Here is a 20,735-nt window from a genome sequence, read left to right on the forward strand (position 1 = left end):
ATAAATAAATTATCGTTAATTGAAATCAAAGCCTCTCGCCTTTTTGAGGCCCCAATAAAGTGTTAAAAATTGTACAGGAAGAAATTTAGAATTGTAGTCTTAAGTTAGAATATATGAGGCCCTAGCAGTTTATATATAAATCTGGCTCTCTAAAATTTGATTTAAAAAAAAAATTGTTTCTTATATATAAAATATGTTACGAAATGAATAATATGTAAATTCGGTCCTGACCAGGAACGGATTTAGATTAGATCCTAGCCTGTAATATATGAAGGACCTTTCTGTTCTAACAAATAATACATATTAATCTTTATTTTTTGGGATGAAGCAAAAACCTTTTATATCTTTAAATGATGCTACTAGCTTTAGTTTGTATGACTTATGTTTAAATCCGACCTTGCTTTTGGGTCTCCATGCAATAGGATCTGATCAGAATATCATAAATGACACCGAAAAGAACAATACAAAAGATACGATTAGATAGAATTACGCCTATAGACAAGTCACCGAACGAGATAGTAATTCGTATAGAATTTTAAATAAATTTATATCTAATTTTCGTTTTATTCCAGTTCATATTTATTTGTATTTAAAATTAGAAGTCCAAAATTTTCTTAAAAATTAATTGACTATAATCGAAAAAATGCAATTTTCAAATTTCTCCAGACATAGATCGAATTACAGATCTAATAAATTAATTAAATAATTATGCTTACAAGTTAAAAACTGTCAATTGAAAATTATGATGAACTTTACTCTTTTAATATCAAGTGTTTCGTATAATCTGCAAATTGTCAAATCGCAGAAAAATCTGATATTTGCTTCAACTTTACATAACTTATGGACTAGAGTAATGCTCATCTTTGAACTGAAACTTTATACAAGTGCGCTTGAAATAACCAAAAATTTAATTTACATTGCTTAATAAGTACATAAACGTTCGCGTTTTTAAAAAATATAAATCGATAATTCAACAACCGAACACATTCAAGTCTTTTTAACGAATTTACACATTAAAATATACTTGAGATGATGATTTAAGAGAAGAAAATAATTCTGTTCGAATAAAATGGCGAGATTGTGAGAGGGAAGAGATAAAAAAAAGTACACACATTTTTTGGGGTTTTTTAAAGTAGAAGTCGATAAATCAACACCGAACTTTTCCAGGAGTCATTTTATAGGATAAATGCATTAAAATATACTCGAGGTGATGATTTAAGAGAGCAAAACTGGATCCTACTCTAACAATTCAGAAAAAATCGGGAGATTATGAGAGGGAGGGGAGGAAAACTTTTTCATTGTCGTAATTTTATGGGAAGTGACAGCAGAGGAAGGAAATATTTAACTTTTTTTGTAAGGAAGTTCTATCACAAAACACATCCTGGCCTGAAAGAATTAACAGGTTATTCACCACAAACATTAATTGTCTCACTAATTAACATGGCTACCCAGCCAGACATTTATATTGAAACTACACCCAACCTCTTGTCATTACCAGAAAAAGGAGAGAGAGAGGGAGGGGAAAAAACTAAACTAGACAGGCAATGTTAAATAATTAAATGAAAATAGCTGATATGTAACGCTTTTTCTTTATTAAATATATTTTACAATAGGATAAAAATATATATCATTCGTCCTAAATTTGTTCGACTTTATATTACTTCTATTGTTTTTATCTCCCTCAATTTTTATTCTAGTTAACAATGTTAGTATTGTTTTAACTATCTTTATGAGATTTTCCTCTTTGTTTAAGAGATATGACGATATAAATTCAAACTTTTAAACAATTTTAAGCTTGGAAACGGGGGTATGAATTTACCTGAAAGGATTTTAAACTCCCCCCTTATATTCTAAAGGTCTGTGGTTAGAATTTAAGGACGTGAACCGTAACTATTAAATGACCCAGCTAAAGCTGAAGTTCCCAGATGGGGAAGCTTAAAAACTTGGACGGTGAGGCCCCTCTTGCAAACAATTACGCCTTACTGTAAGCATTGCTAGACTAGGGAAAGCAGCAACTCAGACCATTAAGAGATGTTATTCTTTCGTTCTTCGCCTACCCCTCGACTCGTATCAATATTAACATTGATTAAATTTAGCCTCGGGCTCGTGTTTTCATGAGGGGTGTAACCCGTAATTTTCAACGTTAAGTAACGTAAAATCGTTACATAATGAGACTTTGATAGAACTTAAGCGTGTGGAGATGAGAAGTTAAAAAATTGTCATTTGTGCAATAATTTAAGGAGTTGAAATCCACAATTTAGCTTAAAATTTTATAACATTAAAATTCTTAAGAAATGCAACCTTTTGTATGTACAGGATATGAAGATTCGATTAAAATTTTTACTTTAAATTACTAAATTTATGCGTCCTTATACGAGGCATGGGCTAAATATAAATAAATTCCAAATTCAAAAATTTTAATTATTGAAAAACTATCGCTTGATGGAATTTGAGTTAAAATTTAAAGGAAATGAGCATTAAGTGGCGTAAAATCGTCACATAATGAGACTTTGATAAAAATTCTAGAATTCGTGACGATAATAATAACCTAATTGGATAAGAGCCGATATTTTGCGCCTCAAGGTCGTTGCCCTTTACTCTGGCGTATACATTTTGACATTTGGGATAGGTTTTCTTCCATTTGTATCAATGAAATATTTCTCTTTTCCTCCTCTACATATAAAACAAGGGTTTCCATTCTCTAGCCATTATCCCGGGAGTAAAGAATGTACTATTAATCTTTCAAAGAATTAAGTTGCTCTCCCTTCTCGCACTTAGCAATGAATGGAAGTTCAGATAAAAATTAATTATGTCTATAAATATTACAACGGAAGACGAAATAAAAAGTTATTTTGTATACTTGGCAAGAAAACATTTTAAAATTGAACGTATTAAGAATAATAAGGCATCCATTCAGTAATAAATGAAAACCTTTCTTTGTTTTTGTGTTAACTTATCGCTTCTTCCGATTACTATTGAAGTGGTGGAAGAGGTTAAGAAGTGTATCGTTTGAACGATCGAGAATAATTTTTTCTTTTTTCTTTTAGAAAACAGATAAGCGGAAAAATTTGCACACAAACTTCATTTTTTCCTTTTTGTTTTTTTTTTTTTTTTAGTCCGTGTAAGAGGGAAGAATTTTTGTTTTTGAGCCCAAAAATAATTTATGCGTTTAATTTTATAGGTTATATGGCTTTATTAATCCATATTAGAATATGCCAAATATAAAACTACAATATAGAATATCCATCATACTAATTAGAATGCTCAACAGACTACATCCAATAGAATACTCAGTAGAATATATTCAACATGATTCAACAGAATAGTTCAAAAATATATCCAATACACCTAACAGAGTACCTAATATAATACTGTATATATTTAATATAGATAATTTAATAGAATATAATTAATATGTCTAATAAGATACCAAATATATAGGGTCGAATTTACAATTGTAGTCGTAAGTTACAACATACAAAAGATCTTTCCCTTTATCAAATAATAATGGACCTTACACATTAATTATTTTTAAGAATGAAGCAATCCCCGCGTACAGTACCTTCAAGCCCTAAAGTGTAGCTTATTAGCTTATGTGTAAATCCAGCTCTGAATAGAATATACTCATATAAAATGTATAAAAATTTTGCATAATAGGAATATTTTAATTTTTTATGTTATTTATTCTTCATTAGTTATTTTCAAATATTCTAATTTGTCCTATTTTTATAATTAAAAAAAAAATCGTATTTTCTTATGGCCAATTTTTGGGCCTCCCTTCAATTCTCTTACATAAAAATTAATTACTTCCATTTTTCTATGCAAACTTCAAAGACGATAACCTCCAAGTTTTCATCTTTATACAAAAGTCTAAACAAGTTTGATTCCCATATACAAAAACTGATTATTTCTATTTATCGATGCTAATATCCAGAAAGATAAGCTCTTTTTCATTTTATATAGCCTATAAAATATAAATTTTTCCTCTCTCAATGAAATCTTGATCTCATTTCGCCTATCTCCCTTTATCTATACGCCCCTTTCTTATCATTTCTTATAGAAAGATAGATGCTATTTCTCCATAATGGACAGGAGGAGGAAGATGAGGAAAATGAGAAGGAAAGGAATAAGAAGGGTTTCATTACCACTTAGTTTTTTTTTTCAAAATTTGAAGAAAATAGGTTTCCATTTGTGAAATAAACTAATCTCTAGAGTTAATTCTACTCTTAAACACAATCCTTTTGTCTTCTCAAGTTCTAATTTATTAGACTATATTTTACGATGGGTCCTGTATCCTTCGCACGAACAAAGTCTAAATCATTTGGCTCCCTATGGACGATGGGCCTCAATCAGAAGAGTCAGAAAAAAACCCTAAAAGATATCATCTATATTAGTTTCTGTCGGGCGTGGTCCAGATACATATTTGTCTTTAAATGTAATTAGCCGGCTACTTGGGGTTTATCTCTGTTTCTCTCTTTCTCTCTATCCCTTTTTTTAACCAATTGATAATTGTGCCCTAACTCGCTCAACCTGATTTTCTTACAAAATAAGGTTATTTGTTTCCATATCACGATACTTACAAAATCATTAAAACTTCATTCATGAAATAGGTTGATGCAAAAATATAGGTAGAAGCACATTAAAGTTTCCGCCCGATTTTTAGAGGCTTTAATCTTTTTTTCCGATTGTTTGCTCGCTATCAGTCATATAGATAATGTTTCCTAAGGTGAACGTTTTTCTTGTTTTGCTTTTCTTCTTATCGATCGATAAACAGAAACTACTACAGCCCGAAGGTGTTAGTTCCGGTCATTGCCGCTATGGCGCCACGAACGTCACATATGTAGCCAATATATATCTATATATATACACTACATTCTAGTACTACCCTTTTATAACTTTACCATTAAAACTGAAAAAAAACTACTAAATTATAGACAAGAATAACAGTTCCATCCTCCAAAATTCGTGTGCTTTACAGTGCCAAGTATCAACAAAGCTTTGAAATTTATATTGTATCCCTTACGGTTCACTTAACAGCTGGAGTACCAACAAACATTTTGATCCTAAGATATATTTTAGATTGAAATTATGGTTTTATCTAACGCTGGTAGCATGATTTAAGAGTTGGCATCCTATACCAAACCTCAAAAAAAGATGATAAAGCTATTTTATAGTGTCTCTTCTACTATGGTTACGAGTCCAGGATGTTTCTCCGCTCTAAATTTACGAGTAGAAGCTGTTTTAGAGTTAAATATATGTTACAAGTATTTGAATGAAATTCAGTTTCGATAAAATTTCTTATTATGTAACCTAGGTTTAGATGTGTTACATCATTATTTTATATATTTTTATCTCTTCAGACTTGAGGAATTATTTCAGTGTGATCATAAACATCGAGATCCACACCCTAAATCGATTCTATAATGTCTAAGTGGTCCTATTTTTGTCACTTATATTGACTTCTATTAACTAGATCGATATAACTATGAACCCCATTTTGTATCGAGTCAATACACTGCGGACAAAGTACTAATTTTTGACGAAAAATATGATTAGGTAGTCGTAAAGTGCAGAAGAGCGCCAATCAATTTTTCCCCCTTTGTGAAGTTGTGACATAGAAAATTAAAATGGCGGAACGGGACTTTTACGATCGTTCGCACAAGTGAAGTTTCAGTTCGGAGAAACCGCTACCCCGGTTCCTACTCTACTTACTGATTTAATAAGCAGAATGCTGCTCCGTTCGTTGAACCCTGCTTACCTCTGCAACGAACGGAGACGTGCAAATCTAAGTTGAAATATATATACCACTATTATTTCTGAGTATTGCAGGACGGAAGGTCTACATCCCATATTTTTGTTACATGAAAAATTAAAGGAAGTGATATAAACAGGTCTTACACCTCTATCGTATTACAGGAATGCAGATATAACCGAATATTAATTTTGTTACTCCTACATGAAATATTATAGATCCTAGTTTGTGATGTGTTAGTTAAAAAGCTTTCAAACAAATTTAGGAACTCTCAGAGGTCGAGAGAGGCCACAATCACTTACTTTTTTTTGAGGCCCCCAGTATAGGCAATTAAAAAACGAAAAAGTGGTTTTTAAAATAACTTTATTATTTTTGAAATAAAATTTTTCTGCTTCAAACTGAAAAATTTGTAATAAATGTTGCTCGAGGCCCCGTAAATGTGAGGCCTGGAAAAAGCCAGATTTATACATGTAATTAATGACCTTAAGCTTACGACATTAAGTTATAATATACGAGAACCTTCCCTTCCATAAAATGGTAATAAATCAATAGATCCTAATGCTGAAGTATCATAACGTAAGGCCCTAAACTGTAGCTTATTTAGTTTAGGTGTAAACCTGGCCTTCAGCCCGGGTGAAATAGCTCTGCTTGCACCCTTATAATAGAGCATAAACACGCTCAGAGAGAAAAAAGAGCCTTCAATTGTGTTCAAAATTATCATTTTTATAAGATTTTCTAATTATAGTACTATTGTTATGGAGCTTAACTGCTTAAAAGATTAAATTTTAATCCATTTATAGATGTAAAATTTAGTAAACACGTAAGTAAACATCGTTTGTTTACCGAGTTTATATAATTTAAACAATATTAGCATCGACTTACGAAAGAACATGGTTCACTTTTAGAATAACAAAAAACCTGTATAGGATACGAAGCAAAACATTGGTCGTCGAATCGTTTCTAAATCTCAAAAGGTCTGAGTGGCGCCTGAAAGACTCGCAGTTCGAGTCTCATTGTTTGTGTCCTGAAGATGCCAAATATCTGATCCATTTAAGGATAGAAAAAGCAATGTCTCCAGTTACCATTAAATACGCGAAAACAATGATAATTTCCAATTTCATCCCTCATTTTTCCCTCTTAGAAATGTGTAAAGGGAAGAGCAAAAATCGGGATGTGGACCCCCGGAGTATTCTAAGACGTCTGTTTGTACGTGACTCAAGTTTTATTTAGGGCAATGCGGGAGGAGTGTCGTTGACTACTATTCTATGTAACATAAACCTTGAAACAAAACGTTTCTGACATCGAAAAATCAGACTTAATTGAAACAAAAAAGAAGAAAATTAAAAGCAGACGTTGAAGAATCTCTTCGGTTATTTCTGTCAGCACTCTTTTATTTTTCGAGTTTGGACCGTTGATAAGGTCAACAACTTCTGCCAGCCAAAATATGTGGGTTATTTAAGTATGCTGATATCTACCCTTAAAAATAAACTTTGGCTATTGTAAATTTTAAAATTTTGTTACTACTTGAGAATATCTCTTTTGTCTTTTGCCACTTCACCGCATGAAAAAGTATTTTTAATTAACCGTTCTTCGTGTTCATGGTAAATAAATAAAAGAAAAATAAATTCATAAATTGTAATTAAATTTTGCTGAAAATATTCAATATTAAAATTTAATAAATTTCTGTTCTGTGTAAATAAAAACAAAGGATTTTAAATTACTTACTTTTATCTGGATTTTTAAGCTTATTTCGAATTTATTCTTAACATCTGAAAATATTAAATTTTTAATAATTAAATAATGAATTATGTTATAATAAGAAAATTACTTATAAATCAATTTTATTGAAGAAAAAACAAACGTGTTATAGGGCCTAAATATTAAAGATTATAAAATTCTGTAGAACACCGTAAAAACGAAGTTTTAAAATTTTATTGTGCAAACGTTGAAGAAACTTTAAAATAATCATGTGTCATTAAAAATACAATTTAATTTATTATAATAAATTAATGCAGGTCCACCTAGTTGTCGAGATGGGTCCAAGTCCCAGTACATTATTTTAAAAAAAAGTATTAAAAATTGTATTTTTTAAACACTGTTTTAGTGTATTGTATTTTTTAAATAATAAAATTTGACAAGAAATAAAGTGTGTTTTCTCAATTTACACGATATACAAAGAATAAAATTGTTTAGGACCATGTATATGTGAGACTTGAGCCAAGTGGCCTACTGGCTTCCATGTGATGGGGTCTAAATTAATGTGTTATAAGTCTCATCTCAGAGCATAAAATATTATTTATTTTTGTTTTAAAAAATTAATTAAAATTAATGACTTTTTTAATATTAAAGAACTTTTAATATTTACAATTTTTATCTATATAATGAGATTCTTTTTAAAATACACTTTGATATATTAAAGTATTGATGAAATGCAGAAGAAAAAAATAAAGTAATTAAGTAGAATTACAGTAAATTATGCTGTGCATTCTCACATGCAATGTATGTTTTTCATCGTATTTTCGTGTTTTAACATAATTATATTTGATATTATTATTAAAAAAAAAAAAAAACATAAATATTGTCCTAACGTCTATGCAGGCATTACGTTCATCTAACTGTAAGTTTGGCAATACTTATTAGAAGCATCCATTATCCTGGTGTTGTTGTTGTTGTTGTTTTCTAACGTCTGTTATCTACTTATCGTGACAATATTAAGTTTGTTAATGTTTTATAACTATCAACAAATAAACAACCCCCATAAATCAATACTAATAGTAGAAATGGTTATTATCATGTTAATATGAATCTGCGATGTAAGCCTATGTATTAAAGACAATAAAGCGATTTTTCTTAATAAAATAATGCTGGAAATCGCTGTTATAATGCAGAATTTTATATATTTTTCTTAAATTTATCGTTATTACAAGCTTCCTTCAATTGTAACTTCACTCCTAAAGATCCCTTTAGGAGTGAAGATCCCTTTCTTTATAGCTAACTTCTCTACTGTTTCAACTATTAAAAAAATCCATAAATTATATTATTTTTCACGTTCGAATTTGAAGAAATGGATAAACATGGTCTTTATCGTGTAAATGTTCAAATATACTCTACACAATTAAACTCGAGGAATAAAAGAGGGGGAGAAATGCTAACCATTTTTAAACTTGGCACATGCACCACGAAACAAATGTTGACCTTGTGAACGAATTGGCTAATTGTCACTATCAAACAAGTGTAAATTGAATTAGAACTTAGCAAATTCAGATAGAATCGATAGATGACACTCATCCAAATGTAGAAGTAATTAAAACACATTAAAAGAAATTCATTTTAGAAACTTTAAATATTATTTTAAGCTAATAAAACAGCCGAATTCCAACTGTTACAACGACCTAAATGTAGTTTTTTTTTTTTTTTTTTTAAATTCTTCTTTCTAACTTTTTTTTTGTTTTTTTTTTTTAGTTGAAACGACCTGCATGTAATAATATAAGTAAATCTGTCAAGTAAAATCAATCGGGGACGGGTCATAAATAAGAGAACGGGTCGAGAATTGGGGCTTAAAGGACAGTGAGTGTAGGGCCAGCTGACTTATTTGATGCTTAAAATAGAAGAGTTTCCTCTTTTAACAGTTGTTTATCAGTTCGAATGAATGGTGAAGAAGTTATTAAAATGTACGGACATTGAGTGGAGAGGATTGAAAAATGTACGAAACGAACTTTTGAGCATACAATCAGTTTTTCTTCTTTACATTCATAATAATAATTTTCATAAGTTTTATGGTAATGTAAAATGATACAAAGGTTTATGATGATAATAAATAACTACACTTTTTTACTTTTATTATTATTATTATTTTTTTATCAAATAGAAGGTTTGTAAGTTGGGAGTCGAAGACGTGACATGGATAATTCGTCTCTGTCAGCAGTTGAGAAATGTTCTTGTTTTTAAATTGCAGAAAGATAAATTATCGTCATCATCATCATCATCATATGAATAATATAATAATAGTGAAAAAATTTTTTATGCATTATTTAAATTATCAATTTAAAAAAGAATTACAGATTAATTTTAGCGAATAACAGTACTATTTTATGAAATTTTTTTAAAAGTCACAAAGGCCACAGCTCTCGACTCAATAGAAGATTAGAGAGGTCAAAGAAGCAAGCATAAGAGGTCTCTAAGATTATTAACTTTGAGATGTCTCTAAACTTCTCTTTACCTTTCTACAATTTTATACCTTAGATAAGCGTATTTAAAAGTCTTTTCGTGTATCTTTCGACTCAAATTTACTAGGATTTATCTAATTTAATTAAAAGAAAAAATAATGAAGGTTACAGCTCTCGACTCTATAGCAGATTAGAGAAGTCAAAGAATAAGAAGTCTCTAAACTGTAAAATTAGAAAAGTTTCTAAGCTTCTTGACACTTTTCTACGGTATTATTTCTTAGATAAGTGCTCTTAAAGTCTTTTCGCATCTTTTCCTCTCTCAAATTTGCTACATCGTAGTAAATATCCGAAGCGTAAATTTTCATTTTAAAGCAAGTTTAACCATTTTTGCATTTAATTAAAGGAGCCCTTTTTAAATTTTCTGATAGGATAACGACATTATCCTTTGTTGTATCCTTAACAAAGAGCAAGAGTTATCGGACGTCTTATCAGCATTGTACACTCTATTTTTTTTTCTCTCTCTCTCTCTCTCTCTAATTAAGTAACTTCTTACTAAGAAACTATTAATGACAATAAAAAGTCGACAATCTGGTCGTAATAAATTCGAAAGAATAATTATTGATATAATTTATTGTGGTTAATAAATATTAAAAAACTTATTTAGGTTTAAGGAAATGACTTGAAAGGTTTAAAATTAGTTTAATATTATAAGATTCCTGAGAGAAATTACGTAACATAAAGATGTGAGAATTTATCAGGTTGAGGATTTATCGAGATAATAAGAAAAATAAACACCACTTACGGAATTTCTGGCAACGGAATGGGGGTTAACTCACACGTTTCTTCTATTCACAGTAGTATTTTTTTTATTTACCATCTGAAAAGTGATATTTTGAATAGTTTAAAGTAAAAGAATTTGCTTAAACAACAATATTCTGTTATCAAGATGTGGTTAGAGATTCATTTTAATGAATTATATCAACTAAGTTATGAAAAACTAAATACAAGAAAAGTTATATTTGAGAATATCTTAAAATGTCTTAAAATTTATTCTACTTACTCCAGTTTATAAAAGAATAAAACTTTACAGGATAAGAAAACTAAAGTTTTAATTAAAAAATCATATTTCTTATTTTCTCAAGGAGTTTCAAAGATAGCTTATATTATAAAATAATACTGAGTGGTCGAAAAGTTAGTTAAACCGTTATAAAGATTAAATTTCTGTCTTATTAAATACCTTATTACTTACAAACTTTACAAAAACGGTTCAAAATAAGATAATCACAAGTGAAAACACGGTTAATTGATTTTTGAACCATCCAGTACATACTAAAGATTTTCCTATTATTTACATCAACTAACATACTAAATGTTGACAGAAATAGAATGAAAAATATTAATGTATGTACGAATAAGACTTTTTAAATCCAAAATTAAAGTGGTTTTCAAAAGTATAATCTTTATAATATTTCTGTTTGTTTGTGATAAAATAATCCCTTTCCCTATATCATATTTACAAATTATAATAAATTATAAGAAAAACTCTTATAATTATATTTCTCCAAATAAGTCTAAAAATGTACATTTGTAAGGGAAAATTTATTAGAAAAAAGTATTTTCCCTTTGGGCACGGTCTGTATGTTAATAAAGAATACATATAGGAAAAAGCTATTAGAAAATATTTAACGTAACTTATATACAGTTGCTATTTAGGACATTGAGAGAAATTCTTTGCATTTAGGACGACTAAAAACGAAGAATCTACTCAGAAAACTATCTTAACACGTTGCTGTTTAAAATGGAATGTAGCAAAAATACTTTAAAATATATTCTAATATGTAATGCATTATATTAATATATATATATAACATTCTGACACGTAAAGGGACTATAATATAATTTTATTAAAATGTTTAATAAGAAATTAGTTGACTATAAGTTCTCCATTCTTTAACAGATCCATAAAATATATCTCTTCAAGGGATGTCTATATAGCATTTATACTACTAGTTAAACAAGCTGAAGCTGGACCTCACAGTATAAAAGATATCGTTCCATTCTCAGAAAAATAAATAAATAAATATGCATTATCCATTATTTGGTAAAGGAAGAATTACATCTTGTATTTTATAGCTTAGGACCACATGTTTAAATCCGGCCCTTGATATATTTCAAGTTTTAAAAAGTTTTTATAGATACAAAAACACTATAAAATCTTACAGAATTTTTATAATTAATACATTCTTCTGTGATGTGACGTAGAAGAAACATTGCTCGAGAATATGTAGTTTATAAGGGAATGATATGTGTATATGGAAAAGTATAGGTTATGCTATTATAATAACCCAAAAGTCAGTTAACTTGTAAAGACTAAATTATAGTATTTTTCAGAAACGCTTTAGATTATAAATTTTACAAAAATTATCCATAAAGGGATTCTTCTTATTAAATACACATAACTTATATTGCTTTGATAAATTATAACTTTTTGATGATTCTTTGTTGGAATAATTCGAACGGTTAACTGACTTTTGGATCACCCTGTAAATATCATGGATTTAAATTTCCATCTCTGAATACTGCAGTTATCTACTAACATTGAATGAGGGATATTTCTATTAAGTAATAACATTTCAGTACATTTCAGATACTTTCTCTCTTGTTTTTATGGAGATACTAGTCGTTTGCGTTTTTCTTTTTAAGGCCTTATTAACGCCATTTCACTAAAACAAATGGTGTACAGTGCTCAACACTTCAGTTTGCAAATTTTCATGCAATATATTTCATCTTATATGACACTTCTAGTTTATAAATGCAGTCTTCAAGAAGTAATTTTCACGCCTTTAAAAATTTTAATAAGATATCATTTTATAAGAAATCAAAGAAAGTATGAATATATTTTTAAAGATCTTCGTGGATAATTTCGAAGAGAAAATGAAGTAAAAATCCTCCATTTGGCACTCCTTAAAATAACAAGTGTCAAACTGAAGTGCAAATTCGACTCTACTTAACATTTATTTAACATAATTGCAGAGTTATCCTCGCTCACCCCGTTCACGACAGGTGTGCCTTGAATTCTCGAACAGGTAAAGAAGGTGCGTAGGTGAGTGGCCGTAAAAATACTTAGTAGTGTGTACCGTCACGATTCTCTTAGTCGAAATCCCTTTAATTGAGTAATATTCTTCGTCGTGTCATTCGAAAAATTATTTATAAATTCGAAAATTAATTACAGAATTTAAAAAAAAAACACATAATACACCTGGCCTAGCATAGTGAGGAACCGAGGTGAAATCGTGAGTTACGTCACGCGTGAATCATTTCACGCGCTTTTGATCATTAATGTCACGAACTCTGATTCATCTTGACATTAAAAAAAAGTTCTTTCTTTGTTAGTGTGTGATTTATTGGAGACGTTTGCCTGTTAGAAAGCTCATATACTTTCCTATATAGGACCGGATTTATTCGTTATGGTTTTAAGTTATATCATACGTAGTATAAGAGGCCTTCCTAATAGCAATAAAGTTAAAAACGTAAGGCCTTAAACTATACTTGTTAGCTTTTGTTTAAATTTGGCCCTGCTTTTCTAGATAATAGAACCGGATTTAGACTTGTCATGGATCTAAATTTTAATATACAAGAGACACTTCTAGTAATAATAAATTTAAAAGCTCTATTGTTGTAGGGTGAGACTTTAAGCTGTAGTCTCGTAGCATAAGGTCCTAGGCTGTAGTCTCGTGCTGGGCTTAAGCTTTAGTTTTATAATGTGAGGCCCTAAGCTGCAGTGTTTTATATGAGGCCCTAATATGCAGCTCGTGTGCAAATCCTGCCCTGTTTATACTTTGCTGTAGATAAAGATTCGATTTTCGTTTTTGTCTCTAAGGAACTGTTATTATTTTAAATTCACAAACAAGTTTTTTTTATTCTTTAATCTAAAAAACACGAGAAAATTTGTTTTTTACTCGGGTATTTGACTTCGAAAAAAAAAGAAAAATAACGTTTTAATGCCTAACTTGTGTTCCACTAACCCAAAACTATTTACAAAAGACTTCCTCTATGAAACACACGAACAATTGATGTAACACGTTACTTATCCATTAAAAATTATTATTAACGACTTTTAAAATAAGTAAATTAAACTATTTAAAGGTAGTAACAACATCCGAGTTACATAAGAAATATTCGAATCGATACAATACAATCAAGTAACGCATGTTACTCGTAATAATAATTTAATTTAAAATAATTTTTAAAAACAGCCAATGAAACTGCACGACTTTGAAGTTTTAAACTCTGTTATGTTACGTAAGTGGCAATAATGTATTATGTAAAAATACTCAAAAATTAAAAAAAAAAACAATTTCCATTTTAATTATTTGAAGTGATAAATCTAGCATTGTTACCTAACAGATATATAATAGAATAATTAACGTACCGAATATACCATAAAAATAAAAGTTTAGAATTTAAAATTGAAATTTTTAAATTTAACTTCGGCTGACGTCATTACCAGAACGACCAACAAAAAACTGCATCACCACGTTACTGCACACACAACACGATCTGTTGCGTAATTAACTAGTAATCAGCAATAAGTACAGAGCCTACTGTTTACTACACTACTACTAGTACTGACGTCATTTTTTTATGATTTAAAGTTAACAAAAGAGTTTAAGCAGCCAAATCGCTGTCACTTAACACAAGTATACAACTAATTGACTTAATTAATTAAAATACAGTATTTTAATTTTAGAAAAACTAAAAATGAATCGTCTGCTAGAAACTGAAAGCCAGTTACACACACGTGGATGATGGTTGCTATGGTCAATATCACCAAGTACTATTGGACCAAAGCCAAAAAGCTCGTCTCTGATTGGCTGTGGTTTAGCCAAGGAAATGGATCTTAAAATCAGCTGTTCAATGCTCCGCTGATGTCAGAACGAAAAGGTTTTTGTTAGAGGAACGATCTGGACCCCCCTATTTTTGAGTTCAGAACTCTGTGAACAACACGGTTCTCAATATAACTTGGTGTCTGACGGATATTCATGTCAAATAGTCAACTAGTTATACCGGTAAACGCCGGTGGTAAGCAATTGTCTTCACTTTCCTGGACTCGAATCGTGGACAAATTCGGTTGTATCGTGAGAAACAGAATTAACATGAAAATATCAAACGTTAATGAAGATTCTGAATCGTGGATCGATTCTATAGGTGAGTATCTCCTTCTTATTTAGGTCATTCTCTTATTTTGTATGTTGCATATACTGTACAGTACACATATAAAAGGGTGTAACCCCGTCTAACAGATATTGGTGACAATAGACTCGTTAACATTCGAAACGTTTGTTGAACATCATTTTTAAGGTGTGACTGGGTTTAATTCCATATCCAAACCTTCTCGGGCCTCTTAATGTTTGTGTATTTCTGTTGCCAAGCTCGATTATCGATCGGGTTTTAACAGGTTGTCTGTCGTGTCTAAGTCCCCCCTTTTTTGTCTGAATTTTAAATAAAATTTTGAGATTTTTTGTTGATAAAATAAGAAATTTCTTAGTTTTAAACTTTTAAGTAATTTAAATTAGATTTTTAGAATGCAAAATACAATTTTGTTCAGTCTAAACGGGGTTTAATAAAACAGAAAAAAGTAAGCTGCAGGAATAATGCTACGTTTATACGAGTTTATCTATAATTAGAAAAGAAACCGGGGAGTTTAGGGGGTTTTTTCCAGAAAAATCCATTAAGAAACTACCCAACTGGTGCGAAAAGTTGCTAGAGATAACAGAGATCAAGTTTTTTGCGTGAAGTTTAGAAAATTATTTTCGTCACAAAAAAGTATTTTAAATTTTAATAAAGTTAAGATCTGTACCCAATTTCATTGTATGTCTTTGTCTGCATCATTGGTATTATAGAGATAATTTTATTTTACTGTCTGTGCAATATAATCTTGTGCTTGTTACGGTATACACGATCAAAAATAAATGAGATTTATATCATACTAAACGATCCTAATTTTATTCAAACTCATTAGAAACCCGTTTTAGTGGGGTTGCACACTTATCCCAGTTCTCTTTAGTTAGTAGGAAGTAGAATTAATGATTTTTAAAAATCGTAAATTAATTTTTAAATAAATTAATTATAGAGTAAGCTAGTAGTAAACGCAGGATTTATACTTGTTGAGGCACTAGAGTATAATAAATAAGAGGCCCTTCAACTTCATCAAGTAGTAATAAATTTAAAAGCGTGAGGCTGTAACTTGTTTAGTGTACGTATATATTCTCACTAGTAGATTGAGTTAGGATTAACTTATATAATTTATCGATTTTTTCCTTAAAATAGAAATTTATTCTTTGCAGATTCAGAATTACAAGAAGGACAAGTAGACGAAGTAGCCACCTGCAGTTTACTCTCTCAACGTTTAGAAAGCGCACTTCGTGAAGCTAAACTGAAATCCGTCCTGACTAGTGAAATCTTAATACCTTGCAATCTAACCCACCGAATATCCCTAGACGTTATCAAAATGGCAGAAGTGGAACCGTGCGGTTTGAAAGGATGTGTCATATACATCCTCCTGGACGACAGATCGACGTGTAAGAGGATAGGAAAAGTATTCTGTGATCCTCAAGTGGTATCGACTTTTGAAGTATTTCTGACTCTAAGAAAGGACTCTGCTAACAATTGGTTGAGTCTTCGTAATTTTATGAGAAGGCTAGGCAGGTCCTCGCCTCTAGTAATAAGCCAAGAGTACAATTTAAGTAAAAGAAAACTGTATAGATCATCTAGTCTCGAAGACTGACATCTTCCCACCTATAAGGATCAAATTTTCGGTTTTTTTTATATACACGCATATATACAAAATACGTAATGTAGAATGTGATTGTGTTAGTTGTTACAATTTTTGAATGTGTGTACTTGTGTGAGCGTGTGTGGTAATTTCTCCACTCTGATCTCTCTATTAGCGATTTACTCATTTTTGTGGTCTTTTGTGTGTAATTTGAATTTTTTTGGTCTTGGTACACTGAATGCTCTTGTGCAGTGCACCAGAGCCTGACCAGATGTAAATGGCTAGTCGGTTGTCATCCTCGTTTTCACGTTGCCAACAGGTAAACTTTATTTTTTACCTTTAAAGTACGTCTCCCACCATAACGATATTTATCCTCGAGACACTTAAGCATGTACTTTTTTTACAATGAAAAAACAAGAGGAAAAAAAATTAAAAAATATATATATATTAAAATGACTATTTTTTGTAGTTTATTATGGTTATTGTGTATGTAATATATACTGGGACCTATAACAATCGGATCGTTTATTCTCGTAACCTGTCCATCCATGTGTATGACCGCCATTTCGCTCCATCTGCTTCCGCAGGAAATTCAGAAAAACTTTAAAATATTAAAGTATTTTCGCTAACTAAATTTATAACACAATAAGATAACATTAAACATTCTAAGTCACGTATTTTTTAGACATTTACAATTTAAATTACCTTTACATTATAAAAATAAAAAAAAATTACCACGTGTGTACGGTGCCTATGTAATTTAATGGCAATCTGTTTTCTAAATTCGCTATTTATGTTAGGAAAAGAAATTATTTAAGAACTTTTAAGGTTAACAAACTTATGTATTGCTCTTTTTTTCTTTCTTTATACTTTTTTCAAAGATAATTATAAGCAACTCGTTACGGGAGCCAATTGGGGAAACAGTCGAGTATTAACGTCACCCGATTGACGTTTGTGAATAATGAATGTCGAGTTCATGTCAATGAACGTACTTCTCGTAAAAACAAACATTTCCTTTAAAAAAAGGATGATAAATTTATTAAAAGAACCTTTCAGAGAGATGTTACAATTTATCAAACTGACAGATTCTATTTAATAAAAGATTTTTACCAACACGTCAAAGTACAAAAATCATATTTAAAGCATATTTAAAAGGAAACAGTGCTACTAAGAGAGTAACACTTTTTCCTTTTAGTTATGATTAAAAGTATAAAGAATATTTAAAGTAATAATTAACATACCGCTCTTTTAGTAATACTTTTTCATTTTAAGCATATCTAGAAGAAGTGCTACAAAAAAGACTTTTTCCATTTAGATATGTTTTAAATGTACTTTAGTAGTGGCCTTTTGACATCGTGAACAATTGATGATCCTTTTGTTGATCCATGTTGATCCATCCTTTACATATATAATGAAGTCTTGATATAGAGAATGGTTTACTCTGTCTTTAACGAGAATCCTGTAGTAATCAATATTTCGTTCTTGTAGTTTAAGGTTTTTTCTTTAAAGCATACCTGAAACGAAACAATGTTATTGAGTATTAATTAAATATTCTATGTTAAACGTAAAAACCAATAATATCCGGATTTTTATTCTTATTTTTGTTACTCGAAACGAAGTTTTAAACGTCCAAATAGAGTAGTTTGCTTTTTAAAGCGAATTCTCTCATCGAGTGTTAAAACTATTTAAAAAATCTTTTTTACGTCAATAAGAGAAGTGTAGAACAGAAGATAAATCTCTGCCAAATTTAAATGAAAGAATTAAATTTGTTGAAATTTGGTTTGAATCCAAGTGGCGCGGGTAGGAAAGTAAACAAGTGTGTTACTCGTGGAGAAAGGAGACGACAAGCTTTGGAATTTTGTAACCTTGATGCTGATTAATTTTTAAACACAAAGTTTAAAGTTAAAGTGTACTCTAGAGTGCATAAACTCATAACTAAAACGGGTTATAAATAGTTTGTGCGTGTGCACGGATTTCGAAGAGAACAACAACCTATATTTATCAACATACCTTTCACAACAGTTTTAAACTCTTATCTAACGGGTTGTGATTTGTGATCTGGAGTGGCCTCCGAGATAAAATTATGCTTTCTTTTTATAAAACTGTCTGCAAAGTTTTCTGTTATGGCTTAAAATAATTTTAAAAGAAATTTAAAACTTACTCCATGAAATTGCTTCGATGATAACCATCATCAGTAGGCGACGATGACGATAATAGTGATGACAAAATAACTGTGATTATAGAAAATTAGATACGACTGTGATTATACCCGGTTTATATCATTAGAAGATTTTATTTGAATCATCTCATGCCTTGTTTAGAAGAACCAATCTTCTAAAAATAAATATTAAAAAAATATTTCTTAAGGTTTATTTGCTATATTTATTAAGGAAATAATTATAATTAATTAATTTGCATACAAAAATTAATTTTTTAATAAACAATGTCAAAATTCTCCCAGCAAAACATATGACATGATCCACCTTTCTTATAGGTGTACTGGTGTAGATCATAACCTTAAAACACGAGTTACCTATGTGAGGTCACGAAATGTCACTAAATTATGCATTTTTAATAAAATACAAACTTTAAAAAATGCACCAAAAAAGAAAATCTTTGGTTAAAATATCATGTTTTTCGAAAAAAAAAAAAAAAGAAACAAGAAAAGATTTTGTAGTGATGATAACCTGCGAACTGTGTATATGTCCGTTTTTATGAATGACCTGAACTTAAGATCCGGTCCATAGACCTTATCAGCAAGGCACCCTCCCCACCTCCATACAGTTATGAATTCTACTTAATGGGACGAGTCCAAGACCGGTCTTCATATAAGGTCATTATATTCTTCCTTTTTAGTTCGGGTTAAACCAATTTTTTATTATTTTTAGATTGTTTTCGTCGTGTAAATTATACCAAAATTTAAATATATAATGCAAGCCCAACTCGTACTCGAATACGTGATTTTACATTAATTTAAAACAACTGGCGTGATTAGATATAACCCTGAATGACTGCAAACTACGAAACCATAGATTCACAGTAATCTTAACAAGCTACAGCTGAGGATTTCACATTTTAAAATTCATTATCAGGTATATGAGAAGGTTTCTTTATATATTATAGTTTATAACTATAATAAGAGTAAATGCGGCCTTGATTACTGTGTTTTGACAATCAAGAAAATGCAGCCATATTTAGTTCTTTATATTATATAACGTTCACTAGTTTTCTTTTATAATCGCTACTTACATATTATACCAAATTTTATACAAAAAGGACATTTTTAAATGTAAACTAATGCAATATACAGTCGACCCCCTATAACACTGTTGATAATTCCGTTTTATATGAATTCCATGTTGTACGAGTCACTTAGATTTTACAAATACGTGTGCCGGGCTGTGAACGGCTCACGTATTTGTAAAATCTAAGCGACTCGTACAACATGAAATTCGTATAAAACGGAATTATCAACAGTGTTATAGAGGGTCGACTGTATAGTACAAATCTTACGAAACAGTAACAATAGGACGAAACATGGCGAATAAGTATTGATAATTGAAACGCGCTACTCCATAATATGTTTCAATTTTTAAAAAATCCTTTTGTTATGTTATATTCGTAGTTTTTAATTTAGAAATTCTGTGCTTATGTACAGTACTTTGTACACGATTTCATATAAACTATAGCAGCTAAAATATACAGCTGTACGACAGTAATAACTAAACATGGAAAATGTATAGTACGATTGAAATGCGTTATTTTACGTATCTATTGATTTTATCGCAAATTTCGTCGCAACATTCCGATACAACACTGTTCTGAAATATAATGATTTTAGTATGGAAACCTAACCGTCAAACAACACACACAACATCGACAACGAACAGAACTCTAACATAGGACTAAACATGGCGGATAGATGTGAGCGCGTTAACTATTTTCGTAGGAGTGCTGCTGTTGAATATCTCTGTAACACTAATATAACGCCCACCGAACTTGGATTTATCTTTCTAGAACAGAAAATCCAACCGTGACATAT

General features: G+C 30.2%; 2 protein-coding genes across 3 annotated transcripts in view; one reads left to right on the top strand and one right to left on the bottom strand.

Moving 5' to 3' along the window:
* The window catches only part of LOC111622891 (UPF0602 protein C4orf47 homolog), an 86,506-nt gene that overhangs the window by 54,820 nt on the left and 10,951 nt on the right, over window positions 1-20,735 (bottom strand). The window contains exons 7-9 of one of the 2 annotated variants that reach the window (XR_002756361.1): window positions 17,935-18,207; window positions 10,721-10,795; window positions 7,478-7,521 (exon numbers count right to left, since the gene is read on the bottom strand). Coding sequence is in view for 1 of the 2 variants with exons in the window: in XM_023365350.1 (XP_023221118.1) it covers window positions 18,183-18,207 (25 nt within the window). In the remaining variant the exon portion in view is untranslated. Of the gene's footprint in view, window positions 1-7,477; window positions 7,522-10,720; window positions 10,796-17,925; window positions 18,208-20,735 lie in introns of those variants that run through there. The other variant, XM_023365350.1, reaches the window with a different exon arrangement.
* LOC111622913 (DNA damage-inducible transcript 4-like protein) lies at window positions 14,712-17,941 on the top strand. The gene is made up of 2 exons (XM_023365374.1): window positions 14,712-15,126; window positions 16,266-17,941. The coding sequence occupies exons 1-2, from the start codon at window positions 14,961-14,963 to the stop codon at window positions 16,703-16,705; spliced, it is 606 nt and encodes a 201-aa protein (XP_023221142.1). The 5' UTR covers window positions 14,712-14,960; the 3' UTR covers window positions 16,706-17,941.

The sequence above is a fragment of the Centruroides sculpturatus genome, unplaced genomic scaffold (genome assembly GCF_000671375.1).
Source record: "Centruroides sculpturatus isolate CEXI.00-Female unplaced genomic scaffold, Cexi_2.0 scaffold39, whole genome shotgun sequence".
Lineage (NCBI taxonomy): Eukaryota > Metazoa > Arthropoda > Arachnida > Scorpiones > Buthidae > Centruroides > Centruroides sculpturatus.

Excerpts from the sequence above, each read along its gene's own strand:
- LOC111622913 (XM_023365374.1), top strand. The coding sequence starts at position 14,961 with ATGTCAAATAGTCAACTAGTTATACCGGTAAACGCCGGTGGTAAGCAA. Across the intron at positions 15,127-16,265 it reads ATCGTGGATCGATTCTATAG|ATTCAGAATTACAAGAAGGA; the intron begins GTGAGTATCTCC and ends TATTCTTTGCAG.